The 14,091-nt window shown below is 40.1% G+C and overlaps 1 protein-coding gene across 21 annotated transcripts in view; it reads right to left on the bottom strand.

The window, feature by feature from the left end:
• Positions 1–14,091, bottom strand: part of TIA1 (TIA1 cytotoxic granule associated RNA binding protein) — a 40,448-nt gene that overhangs the window by 17,187 nt on the left and 9,170 nt on the right. For 5 of the 21 annotated variants that reach the window (XR_008955264.1, XM_003830938.7, XM_008956351.6 and 2 more), the window contains 5 exons: positions 9,433–9,529; positions 4,096–4,194; positions 2,591–2,645; positions 2,386–2,418; positions 1,062–1,149 (listed from right to left, as the gene is read on the bottom strand). Coding sequence is in view for 14 of the 21 variants with exons in the window: in XM_003830938.7 (XP_003830986.1) it covers positions 1,062–1,149; positions 2,386–2,418; positions 2,591–2,645; positions 4,096–4,194; positions 9,433–9,529 (372 nt within the window). In the remaining 7 variants the exon portion in view is untranslated. Of the gene's footprint in view, positions 1–1,061; positions 2,419–2,590; positions 2,646–4,095; positions 4,195–9,426; positions 9,530–14,091 lie in introns of those variants that run through there. The other 16 variants (XR_010109258.1, XM_008956349.6, XM_008956350.6 and 13 more) reach the window with 10 other exon arrangements.

Here is a 14,091-nt window from a genome sequence, read left to right as displayed (position 1 = left end):
TAAGTCCAGATATTCGAAAGCAAGCTAATTATTATTGAAACTCTAAGATATTATTAAGAGGGACAATCAAGAAATGAAAGCTGTACTTATTTTCCTGATCAGGTCTCACAAAGAAAAATGTCATCTGAAAGAAGTCCATTTATAAGCCCTAATTCTGTGACCACCTTTAAAGTTGGTAATTCCTTGGTCACACCCCCTAATCAAGGAACGATAACTCTTCAAACGAAAGCTCCTAAAATTCACCAATACTACTGGCATTTACTTTCCAGTCTTCTCATCTCATCTCTGCTGTTGGTCTGTTCAAACCAAACCACAGCTAGCACTTCCTTTTTACTACTCTTCTAGGTGGAAAAATAACAGAGAAAGCGGAAACCCTTAAGTTTTCTAAGCTAATTACTCTACAGAAAGTACTGTAAACAACTTGTTATTCTTACTCTAATATGGCATGCTTTTCAAAATTTTAAAGTTCTTCTATGATGAATGCTATCTCAAGTAAGGTATTTATTCATAAGGGCCTAAAATGTATGACAAATGACAAGTGCAAGCAAGGCAGTGCTTCATAAAATATTATTAAGGCACTATTATTGTTAGCAGTTTTTTTAAAAGGGTGTAAATATCTAGAAAATAATATTCAATAACTGCTTTTTAAGTTGAATTGTTAAGGTTTCTTTTTGTTAAAATATATTAACACAAAATGCATGGTATCATAGAAGTACCCAACAGATCTAAATTCCTTAGTTACAGCACAATTTTACTAAAGATTGTCACCAAGCTAGCTTGATACCTATATAAGAAAGTATAACATGTACAATGGCAAATTTGTCTCTTAAGAGCTATGCTAATTGAAAAAGGATTTTAAGATAATTGAAAACCAAAGGTTTATTCATCAATGGGAAAACAATCTTTTGCTGTTAACTTCTTGAATGATCTCTAAACAATGTAATACATTATATTCAAGTTATAAAATCAATGTACAAAATTCACAACAGAATTATTTTCAAGTTATGTCTACATATAATTGTTTCTAATTAAAAGGATTTTATTTATCTTCTGTTACTTACGATATTCTTCCAAATGGTGCAAAAGCAGCTTTTATATCTTCAGTTGTAATTTCTGGGCTGAGATCACCAACAAAGACATGGAAATGATCTTATAAGGGGAAGGAAGGGGAAGTGAAAAGAAAAATAGAACTTTAGAATTTAAAAAGTACTAAAATCTATCCAATAAAGTATTCTTAAAATGATTATGGCTTATGATAAAGTATAAATAAAACACTATCCTATATCTATACAAATCCTACCAATTTTAAACAATGAATCAAGGTAACAACATAGGAAAAATTCTCCTGAAACGACTGTGATACATCTAACTGTAAAGTGACATTTATATTTCTATTTACAGTCAATTATTACACTGGTCTAAGAAAATAAACTAATAACATACAAGTTTCAGTTCTGCAAAAAGATTTAATGACTTAGTTACCATTCTAATAATAATTATTTACTTTTATTCAGTTTACCACTATATTAAGGCTTTACAAATTAAAATAAAATAGTGGTACTGTGAATTATGTAGACTAGATTTGCCTCAGTTAACACAATTTACTGAAGCTAGCTACATGATATATACTTGGTTTAACCATATTTTGTGAAGAACAATCAAAGAAATACCTTGCATTGCAACAGTTTGATGTTAAAGTATTTGACAGTTTTCTCAAAAGCCAACAGTTTTGGTTGCCCAGACATTACACCATTCAGTTTATGTGAATCCATGTGCAAGTGAACTAAGACTGAAGGCAACAGAATGAAAACAGTAATCCCTTCACTTTATATCAGAACCATTAAAAAAGCATTGGAGAGAAATAACCATCCCATATCTGAAGTTTTTAAAAAAGACAATTATCAAAAAAAGAAACACTTTAAAGATGCAAAATTGTTGGACCAACACTTTAAAATGGACACATACATCAATTTGACAAAGCATATTTGGAAAGAAAAGTTACCCATATTTGACAGGCCTTAAACAACATTTTGGATTGCTCTTTGGGAAACAAAATTTGAGGAGCAACTCAAGCATTTGGAAGATCTGGGTATGAAGCCCAGATGGTGACCTCAAGAAAGGAGGGTATTTTGCCCCTTAGTTGGTGAAAGTAGTTCTAAGGCATCAGCTGCTACCAAACGGGTCAGAAAGCTTGAACTAGCACCAAAGTAGTGGACAACTTATACTTGGTCAACACTGAGAAGGGAGAAAAGTATTGCTAGAGAGACAAATAGAAATAATATCTCCTCCCGCCCCCCTCCCCCAAATATCAAACAAAAAAACTTCAGGTGGTTAGTGAATACCCTTTCAAGAGATTTCATTTTATGTTTAAGAAGATACAATTACCTTGTGAACGCTGTGTGCTGACAACGGTACTACCTGATGACAAAGATTAGATTTGTTCTTAAATTTATTAACACAAACACATTCAATCATATCTTAGGATAACGATCAAAACATTACTGCAAACATGTATGATGTTTATAGGCTTTACAATAAAACTACTGGGTACAATAAAAACAAATGTTCAAAGAGCATAAAATATACTTACTGCTTGTATCTTTCTTTTGACTGCTAGGGGTTGTTGCCCAATTCACTTTGACTTCCTAAAAAAAAAAAATTTCTACATTTATACTTCACAAAAATAAAGCCCAAAATCACATTTGCATCTATAAACACATAGGAAGATATCTGTTTAAGATGAAACACTGAAGGAGATACCAGCTCTGGTCAAGTTTCAATACTTAATCTTCTGACCTACATTTAGGCAAATAATGTTGACAAATCCTAATCTTTATGTGTCTGTTATCATTCAATTAACCTTTCCTACCTAAAGTACCCATATTATTTTTTTCCTTTCATTCTTTTCCATTAGCATCCAAGCTTGAGTAATTCAGCAAATATTTTGGTATTTACCATGTACAATCCACCATGGAAAATACTAACATAGGCTGCTGGCTGACGTCTGTAATCTCAGCACTTTCGGAGGCCAAGACAGGCAGATCACCTGAGGTCAGGAGTTCAAGACCAGCCTGGCCATCAGAGTGAAACCCTGTCTCTACAAAAATACAAAAATTAGCTGGGCATGATGGTGGGTGCCTGTCATCCCAGCTACCCAGGAGGCTGAAGCAGAAGAATTGCTTGAACCCATGAGGCAGAGGTTGCAGTGAGCTAAGATAGTGCCACTGCACTCCAGCCTGGGTGACAAAGCAAGATTCCATCTCAAAAAAAAAAAAAAAAAAAAAAAAAAAGCTGGGGACGGTGGCTCACACCTGTAATCCCAGCACTTTGGGAGGCCAAGACGGGCAGATCGGATCATGAGGTCAGGCGACTGAGACCATCCTGGCCAACACGGTGAAACCCTGTCTCTACTAAAAATACAAAAAATTAGTCAGGCATGGTGGCGGGCACCTGTAGTCCCAGCTACTCCAGAGGCTGAGGCAGGAGAATGGCATGAACCCGGGAGGCGGAGCTTGCAGTGAGCTGAGATCGCGCCACTGCACTCCAGCCTGGGCAACAGAGCAAGACCCCACTCAAAAAAAAAAAAAAAAAAGAAAATACTAATATAAACACAAGCCTCTGCCCTCTAAAAGCTTTATCCTACCTTTTTAATATTATATGTCAATAACTGACCTTTTGCTATAAAGTGTTTAATGTTTCAGCCAGGCGCGGTGGCTCACATCTATAATCCCAACACTTTGGGAGGCCGAGGCAGGTAGATCACCTGAGGTCAGGAGTTTGAGACCAGTCTGGCTAACATGGTGAAACCTCATTTCTACTAAAAATACGAAAAATTAGCTGGGTGTGGTGGTGTGTTCCTGTAATCCCAGCTACTAGGGAGGCTGAGGCAGGAGAATCACTTGAACCCAGGAGGCAGAGGTTGCAGTGAGCCAAGACTGCGCCATTGCACTCCAGATGGGGCAACAAGGGCAAAATTTCATCTCAAAAAAACAAACAAACAAACAAACGTGTTTAATGTTTCTAAAAAGGAAACAAAATCATATATAACTTAAATTTTTTCAGTGCAAGTCACCTTCTTTAATTACGACAGCTTACCTTACCCATTATCTTCCGTCCATTCATAGCAGCTAATGCTGCAGCTGCATGACGATGCTCATGAAACTCCACAAAACAATAGGGATCATTTCCAGCTGTCTGTGGGAGAAGAAACACAAAAGCCAATTTTAAGCTTTATTCACCCATTACCTTAAAATTATGTAAAAAAAAAAAAATCTTAAACCAAGTTTTATACATCTAAGTTATCACGTCACGGAGAATGAATGGTCTATTCCACAAGTAAATTTTAGATTTAAAAAAGTAGGCTGGGTGAGGTGGCTCACACCTGTAATCCCAGCACTTTGGGAGGCCAAGGCAGGTGGATCATGAGGTCAGCAGTTTGAGACCAGCTTGGCCAACGTGGTGAAACCCTGTCTCTATTAAAAAAAAATACAAAAATTAACCAGGCGTGGTGGCAGGCTCCTGTAATCCCACCTACTCGGGAGGCTGAGGCAGGAGAATTGCTTGAACCCGGGAGGTGGAGGTTGCAGTGAGCCGAGACTGCACCATTGCACTCCAGCCTGGGCTACAGAGCAAGACTCCGTCTCAAAAAAAAAAAAAAAAAAAAGTAAACAGCCAGGCCTGGTGGAGAGCTCCTGTAGTCCCAGCTACTTTAGGAGGCTGAGGTGGGAGGAATGCTTGAGCCCAGGAGTTTGAATCCAGCCTGGGCAACACAGCAAGATCCTGTCTCTAAAATAATTAAAAAGTAAAAAAAAAAGCAAACACTTAGAATCACACTGCTTTTATACATAGCTATTTTCTTCAACAGGTTATACTATAGTACTATAATTTAATATTAATGACTAGGTATCCTAACTGGATATATAGCTACACACACCCCATCATCACATAACCATTTGTTCAAGCTACACAGATTAAGTTTGACTGAACTCCTAAGTTCTGAAGTCTCACTTTGGCTTTTTATGATTTTTCTATCCCCTCCCTGTTATAAGTTACTTTTTACTGCTACAAATGTACATTGCTCCTTGCTGCTACTAGCTTGTTGAGTAGCAGAAAATCTTAGCCAACCTTCTTAAACCTGTTTTAAAATACAGGTAAATAGGCTCTGAAAACTGAAGAGATTCTCTGGTAAGTAAAATTTTAGAATAGGTTTTAGAATGTGAACTTTCTGACATCAATTTTTTGCTTTCTCAGAAGCCTTTAAAAAATTATCTTCCTGCTGGGCACAGTGGCTCACGCCTGTAATCCCAGCACTTTGGGAGGCCGAGGCGGGCGGATCACGAGGTAAGGAGATCGACACCATCCTGGCTAGCACGGTGAAACCCCGTCTCTACTAAAAATACAAAAAATTAGCCGGGCCTGGTGGTGGGCGCCTGTAGTCCCAGCTACTCGGGAGGCTGAGGCAGGAGAATGGCGTGAACCCAGGAGACAGAGCTTGCAATGTGCAGTGAGCCGAGATCGCACCACTGCACTCCAGCCTGGGCGACAGAGCGAGACTCTGTCTCAAAAAAAAAAAAAGAAAAAAGAAAAAAAATTATCTTCCCAGCCAGGCGTGATGGCTCACACCTATAATCCCAGCACTTTGGGAGGCCAAGGTGGGCTGATCACCTGAGGTCAGGAGTTTGAGACCAGCCTGACCAACATGGTGAAACCCTGTCTCTACTAAAAATACAAAATTAGCCGGGCGTGGTGGTGCATGCCTGTAATCCCAGCTACTCGGGAGGCTGAGGCAGGAGAATCGCTTGAACCCTGGAGGCGAAGGTTGCGGTGAGCCGAGATTGCGCCATTGCACTCCAGCCTGGGCAACAAGAGTGAAACTGTCTCAAAAAAAAAAAAAAATTATCTTCCCTTGGCCAGGCACAGTAGCTCATGCCTGTAATCTCAGCACTTTGGGAGGATGAGGCAGGTGGATCACCTGAGGTCAGGAGCTCGAGACTAGCCTTGCCAAAATGGTGAAACCTCATCTCTACTAAAAATACAAAAATTAGCTGGGTGTGGTAGCGTGCGCTTGTAATACCAGCTACTCGGGAGGCTGAGGCAGGAGATTCGCTTGAACCCAGGAGGGGGACGTTGCAGTGAGCCAAGATTGTGCCACTGGATTCCAGTCTGGGCACATAGCGAGACTCCGTCTCAAAAAAAAAAAAAAAATCTTTCCTTTTCTGCTGGTGTTCCAGGTAGGTGAGGCTATGTGATAAACAGAACCTGGATGTTTAATTATAAATTCAAGTAGCAGAAAAAAATTCCAATTTTTACACCTACAGTGCAAAATATCAAATGACATTATAGGCCATTTTAAAATTCTTTCCATAGCCTCCTAAACAGATTTGTTAAAATAAAAAACTAATTCAAAAGACTAGAAAGCTACTAAAATAGAGGAATATACAATTTTATTTCAAGTACAATTAATTAATTTTTTTTAGAGATGTGGTCTTGTTATGTTGCCCAGGCTGGTCTCAAATTCCTGGGCTCAAGTGATCCTCCAGCCTCTGCCTCCCAAAGTGTTGGGAATACAGGCATCAGTCACTGTGTGTACATCAACAACTAATAGTTTGAGAGTCACTGGCAATGACTTGTAAAAATTTTTAAAGCAATGAGGCCAAGACAAAGTTTAATATATTGGGACTATATTTTGTCTAAAAAAATTAGAGAATAAAAATGTTATATAACTCAAACTAATAAAACACAATGGGAATTCTATTACCAAGATCAATGCTGACAGGCAACACTGAAATGAAGTTAGAAAAAGTCACTTGCGGCTGGGTGCGGTGGCTCACGCCTGTAATCCCAGCACTTTGGGAAGCTGGGGTGGGCGGATCATGACATCAGGAGATCGAGACCACCTGGCCAACATGGTGAAACCCTGTCTCTACTAAAAATACGAAAACTAGCCAGGTGTGGTGGCGCATGCCTGTAATCCCAGCTACTTAGGAGGCTGAGGCAGGAGAATAGCTTGAACCTGGGAGGCAGAGTTTGCAGTGAGCTGAGATCATGCCATTGCACTCCAGCCTGGGCAACAGAGTGAGACTCTGTCTTAAAAAAAAAAAAAAAGAAAAAGTCACTTGCATTTAAGAGTAAATAAATAAAAAAGAATATGTTTTACTTAATATATATGCAGAAAAAACTAACTTTTTAAATAAGAATCGAAGCATATATACATATTATCAGTCCAGGGAGCATAAAATTTATAAATGTGAATATTAGTCTCAGAATGTGAACAGACTGGAATTTAGATTTGAATAATAAAAATCTAAGCTTTTGAGCGATCAGAATCCACAAATGATAAAAAGTGGCAAAGGGTAACCTGTGTTTTTCCTGTAGCCAAGGCAATCATTAACGTTTTGTCTAATGATCTTTCCCCAGGGAAACATATGACCAGCCAGACAGAGAGTAGCAGCAGGCAAACCAACGGAGAAGATTTATATTTGGATAAATCAACTAGGGTTTACAGCCTTGCTTTGCCTCATTTCCTCATACATGAAATGAGAATAACACCTTCTTTATGTTTCTATTGAGCATTTGTGACAATGTATTAAAGTAACTGACAGGCAGCAAATTTTCCATAAATGCTACCATTGGGATAGGTAAGGAGATCTAGATTAAGGAAAGACTGGTTTTAAATTTCTCTTCATTTTTCCCCATCTTTCCCTCCTGTCTTTCTCTATGGGTACATGGATTTTTTCTCCTTTATCCAAAGGCATACCGATATTAAATGTGATAGAATAAAAGAACATAACTCTTTGTTGATTTCATCTATATAATATGCAGATGATTTTGCAGCATCAGAACAAAGGTCTGACAACATTTTAAGATCTAAGACAACAAATCAAAGCCAATTGGATAAATATATATTTTTGAGACAGTCTCCCTCTGTCGCCCAGGCTGGAGTGCAATGGCGCAATCTCGGCTCACTGCAACCTTCGCCTCCTGGGTTCAAACGATTCTACTGCCTTAGCCTCCTGAGTAGCTGGGATTACAGGCACTTGCCACCATGTCCGGCTAATTTTGGTATTTTCAGTAGAGACGGGGTTTCGCCATGTTGGTCAGGCTAGTCTCAAACTCCTGACCTCATGATCTGCCTGCCTCGGCCTCCCAAAGTGCTGGGATTACAGGTGTGAGCCACTGTGCCCAGCTAAATAATTACTTTTAAAAATATCAAGTAAAAAAAAGTTGAACTGGAATACAACAGGAAAGAAGGTAACAGATACACATACACACATACATGATTGTCTTTTCTGGAGAAAAGAAAACTGAAAGTTTATAGCAGGCTGGGTGCAATGGCTATACCAAGACCCTGTCTTTCAAGACAGACAAACAAACAAACAAACAAACAAACAACCCAAAAGTTTACAGAAAGGAGAGACCATGGGACAAAAGGATTTCTCTTTAACATTGCCTTTCCCATTAAAAAATTTAGGCCAGGTACGGTGGCTCATACCTGTAATCCCAGCACTTTGGGAGGCCAAGACAGGTGGATCACCTGAGGTCGGGAGTTCTAAACCAGCCTGACCAACATGGAGAAACCCCATCTCTACAAAAATACAAAATTAGCCAGGTGTGGTGGCGCATGCCTGTAATCCCAGCTACTTGGGAGGCTAGGCCAGAAGAATTGCTTGAACCCGGGAGGCGGAGGTTGCAGCGAGCCGAGATCGCACCATTGTATTCCAGCCTGGGCAACAAGAGCAAAACTCCGTCTCAAAAAAAAATTTAAAGTCTTTTCCCCCCCACCAGGAGACAAAGTCTCCAGGGAAATGGGGTAAATGTTCCCTAAATGTCTTTTTATACCTATTATGATTCAGGGTTAACACCAATTAGATGAATGAGTTCAGAGAGAGAGTGTGTGTGTGTGTGTGTGTGTGTGTGTGTGTGTGTGTGTGTGTTTAATACATTAAGGTCTCATAAATAGGAATTGCCTAAATACAAGAAAAACTTGAATGATTACCTTTAAAAATAAAGTTAAAAATACTTTCACTGTACCAAATGCCTATTATTTTTAAACCTGTTTTCCAATTTAATTGTAAGAGCTGAATTTATTAGCCAACCAGTTGACACCACATATAAACATTTCTGATGCCTCAATGCACCTGAAAGAGCCCACATATATATGTTCCCATCTGATCTAGAAATAACTAGTTCTATTGTCATCTTCCATCATGTAATAAAACAAATTAAATTCAGCTGTCAAAACAGGTTCATTACAAATTCACTAAAATCCCTATTAACTTAGAATATGGTAAACTAAGACTATATTTAGACTACAGTAAACTAATAATTTATACTATATTTAGACCATGGTAAACTAAGAATTCCTTCCAAGCAATGGCTTTAAGTAATGTGTAAAAAAAAAAGAATAAAGTTAACTAAGTAAAATACCCTTACATCCATAATCATTTTGCAGTTTTTACAAGGTCCAATCTGGCTAAAGAGTTGCAGAATTAGAGCTTCTGTCACATCTCTGGAAAGGTTACCGACGTATCTGAAACACAAAGAGAAACAATTTACCTTTTTTTTTTTTTTGAGACAGAGTTTCACTCTTGTTGCCCAGGATAGAGTGCAATGGCACGATCTCGGCTCACCACAACCTCCGCCTCCAGGGTTCAAGTGATTCCCCTGCCTCAGCCTCACCGAGTAGCTGGGATTACAGGCATGAGTGACCACACCCAGCTAATTTTGTATTTTTAGTAGAGACGGGGTTTCTCCATGTTGGTCAGGCTGGTCTCCAACTCCTGACCTCAGGTGATCCGCCCGCTTCAGCCTCCCAAAGTGCTGAAATTACAGGTGTGAGCCACTGCACCCGGTCTTTTTTTTTTTTTTTTTTTTTTTAAGAGAAATAGTCTGGCTATATTGCTCAGGCTGCTCTCAAACTCCTGGCCTCAAGCAAACCTACTGCCTCGGTCTCCTGAGTAACGGACTAGAGGAACCACCACACCCAGCTCAATTTACCTCAATTTATTTTTTTTTCAGACAAGGTCTTCTGGGTTGCCCAGACTAGAGTGTAGTGGCGCAATCTCAGCTCACTACAACCTCCACCTCCTGGGCACAAGGGATTCTCCCACTTCAGCCTCCCAAGTAGCTGGGACCACAGGCGTGTGCCATCATATCTGGCTAATTTTTTTACAGTTTCTGTGGAGAAGGGGTTTCACCATGTTGCTGAGCTGGTCTCAAACTCCTGGGTTCAAGCATCTGCCCGCCTTGGCCTCCCAAAGTGTAATCTTAAAGATTACAGGCATGAGGCATTGTGCCCAGCCCTTGATTTACCATTTTTAATTTGCTTATTCTCCATCGGTTTCTAAAGTTGTTCATTAAAAATTAAACTTGAGAAATAGGCAGATCTTTGCCTTAAACTATAATATTTGGGAGTAACTTTAAAAAGTTTGCCAACACTTCAAAATCTCTTTGAAAACAGATGTAAAGTATGTTATTTGAAAATATATTAGCTAGGTGTGGTGGCTCACGCCTGTAATCCCAGCACTTTGGGAAGCCAAGGTGGGAAGATCACCTGAGGCCAGGAGTTGAGACCAGCCTGGTAAACATGGTGAAACCCTGTCTCTACTAAAAACACAAAAATTAGCCAGGCATGGTGGTGCACATCTGTAAACCCAGCTACTTGGGAGGCTGAGGCAGGAGAATCACTTGAACCCAGGAGGCAGAGGCTGGGTTAGCTGAGGTTGCACCACTGCACTCCAGCCTGGGCAACAGAGTGAGACTATGTCTCAAAGAAGAAAAAAGAAAATATATTACACCTTGCTAGTGAAGGGGAAGCTAGTATGCGCATGTCTGTTTTAGTCATCGTTTTGCAAATTGATTGCTTGTTATTACGTTTCCAGGCTTACCTTAGGAAGACAAGCTTTAAAAACACTCAAATGAATCATCATTAGTTATATAAAATATCTTATACAATAATGGCTGGGCGAGGTGGCTCACACCTGTAATCCCAGCACTTTGGGAGGCTGAGGAGAGTGGATCACTTGAGGCAGGAGTTTGATACCAGCCTGGCCAACATAGTGAAACCCCTTCTCTACTAAAAACACAAAAATTAGCCAGGCGTGGTGGCGCCTGCCTGTAATCCCAGCTACTGGGGGACGGCTGAGGCATGAGAATTGCTTGAACCCAGGAGGCACAGGTTGCAACGAGCCCCGATCGTGCCACTGCACTCCAGCCTGGGTGACGGAGCAAGACTGTCTTAAAAAAGAAAAAAAAAGGCGGGGCGCAGTGGCTCATGCCTGTAATCCCAGCACTTTGGGAGGCCGAGGTGGGCGGATCACGAGGTCAGGAGATCAAGACCATCCTGGCTAACATGAAGAAACCTCGTCTCTAATAAAAACATAAAAAATTAGCTGGGTGTGGTGGTGGGCGCCTGTAGTCCCGGCTACTCGGGAGGCTGAGGCAGGAGAACGGCGTGAACCTGGGAGGCGGAACTTGCAGTGAGCCGAGATGGTGCCACTGCACTCCAGCTTGGGCAACAGAGCGAGACTCCATCTCAATTTAAAAAAAAAAAAAGTATACCATCAAACCTAAGAGGCATTGCAATTATTTCTACTTCTATGGTATTACTACTACTAAGAACATTGACGTTCCCCCAATTTTTTTTTTTTTTTTTTTGTGGACAAAGTCTCGCTCTGTCGCCCAGGCTGGAGTGCAGTGGCGCGATCTCGGCTCATTGCAACCTCCGCCTCCCAGGTTCAAGTGATTCTCCTGCCTCAGCCACCTGCGTAGCTGGGACTACAGGCGCCCGCCACCATGCCCAGCTAATTTTTTTATATTTTTGGTAGAGACGGGGTTTCACCATATTGGCCAGGCTGGTACCCCCAATTTTTAAATTAACATTATTTCCCTTATTTGTTCAATTTAGGTAGACTTTGGTTATGCAATGAACACATTTTTGAAAAGTTATAGGTAAATTATCAGTTGTTTTGAATGCTTACAGTGGGATGAGAAACCTTCCATTTAACATTACTGATCGGTAGAAGAGAGGTGAAAGGGAGTAGAAACATCACAGATTATGAGTTGGTAATCAATAAAAATATAAATCGTGCATTACAAGACCATAAGACTGTGATGATCTTCATTTAAAGGGTTTACACTAGGGGCAGTGGCTCACATCTGTAATCCCAGCACTTTTGGAGGCCAAGGTGGAAAGATCACTTTAGCCAAGGAGTTCAAGATCAGCCCAGTCAATACAGCGAGACCCCCGTCTCTACAAAAAATAAAAATAAAGATAAAAAATTAGCGGACATGGTGGCACTATGTCCCATGGCATGGTCCCAGCTACTTCGGACGCTGAGGTGGGAAGATCACTTGAACCCAGGAGTTAAGAGGCTGCAGTGAGCTATGATTATGCCACTGCACTCCATCCCAGGTGACAGAGCAAAACTCTATCTCTAAAAAGAAAATAAAGGTTTTATTATTTATTTATTTATTTAGAGACGGAGTCTTGCTCTGTCGCCCAGGCTGAAGTGCAGTGGCGCGATCTCAGCTCACTGCAAGCTCCGCCTCCTGGGTTCACGCCATTCTCCTGCCTCAGCCTCCCGAGTAGCTGGGACTACAGGCACCCGCCACCACGCCTGGCTAGTTTTTTGTATTTTTAGTAGAGATGGGGTTTCACCATGTTAGCCAGGATGGTCTCGATCTCCTGACCTTGTGATCTGCTTGCCTCGGCCTCCCAAAGTGTTGGGATTACAGGCGTGAGCCACTGCGCCCAGCCAATAAAGGGTTTATAAATAAGTTTTTAAATGAGATTTTGAAATGAGATTACCTCTAGTCATTTTACAGAGTTAGAGGTTTATCAGTTCTGGAATCAGGGAATGCAGTCTCCCCAGAATGGTAGTTTCTCATTTGTCTCTCAGGTACCCTTCAGAAAATTTGATACAAGGTATGGACTTTCTCCCCAGAAAAGTAAATATTCATACATGCTCACAAGGTGTGGAATCAATTTCTTCTTTCCATCTACCATTCAACAAACACATATTGAGTGCTTAACACGAAGCCTTTGGAAAAGGTTAAGATGGCAAAGGAAGAAATGCTGAGTCTTAATAACAAATGACATTTAACGATCAGGTAAAATAATGGTACTCAAAAGAGAAAGTAACAGCAACATTTACCCAACAGCAATTTACCAGTATTGGGAGTTATTACTACACCAAGTCTTTATTCTGAAAAAGAGACAGAATTAAGCATTTATCCTATTAAGTAGGAACTCCCACTAAATAGTGTAATCTAATAGCTCTAGTTTAGAAAAGTTCTCCTTTACAGAAGAATGCTAATTAATAAATGTAGAAAGATAGTATTAAATTAACAATGTGTAAACCCTAATTAAATAACTGTTTCAGGCAAGGATCTTTAATTAATGCTTAAACTACTACATGAACAGTTGGTGTGGAAATAGTCACAAGGTGTCAAAGTTATCACATAGATTACTTAATAAATTGCAAAGGGAAAACCTTACCTTAAAAATGAGAGCTTTGGCTGTTACCACTATGACCCAGTGATAAAATTTTCAATTATTTTATAGATGGGCAACGACCAATGAGATACTGCGTATATATAATATGAATTACACAGTATCACCTATGAAATATTTACATAAAAAAGTCTAACCTAAATCTAACCAAGCTGAAAATTAGATTTAAGTTTATAGGATATCAGGCAAATAAAACAATTCCACGAATCCAGATGTGGGACATTTTACAAGACAACTCAGTCTCTTCAAAAAATTATTGTCCTAAAACAAAAACAACAGATGACTGTTCTTGAATAAAAGGGAGTGGTGGCACAAGCCGGCAGCCCCAGCTACTTGAGAGGCTGAGGTGGGTGGATCCCTTGAACCCAGGAGTTTGAGGCCAGCCTGGGAACATAGCAAGACCTCATTTCTAAGATATAAATAAATAAAAGAAACAGAAAGCTGGGCACAGTGGCTCAAGCCTGAAATCCTAGCACTTCGGGAGGCCGAGGTAGGCAGTTCACTTGAGACCAGGAGTTAGAGACCAGCCTGGCCAACATGGTGAAACCTCATCTCTACTACAATAAATACAAAAATCA

The sequence above is a fragment of the Pan paniscus genome, chromosome 12 (assembly GCF_029289425.2).
Source record: "Pan paniscus chromosome 12, NHGRI_mPanPan1-v2.0_pri, whole genome shotgun sequence".
NCBI lineage: Eukaryota > Metazoa > Chordata > Mammalia > Primates > Hominidae > Pan > Pan paniscus.
This window is presented reverse-complemented; position numbering and strand designations above follow the sequence as displayed.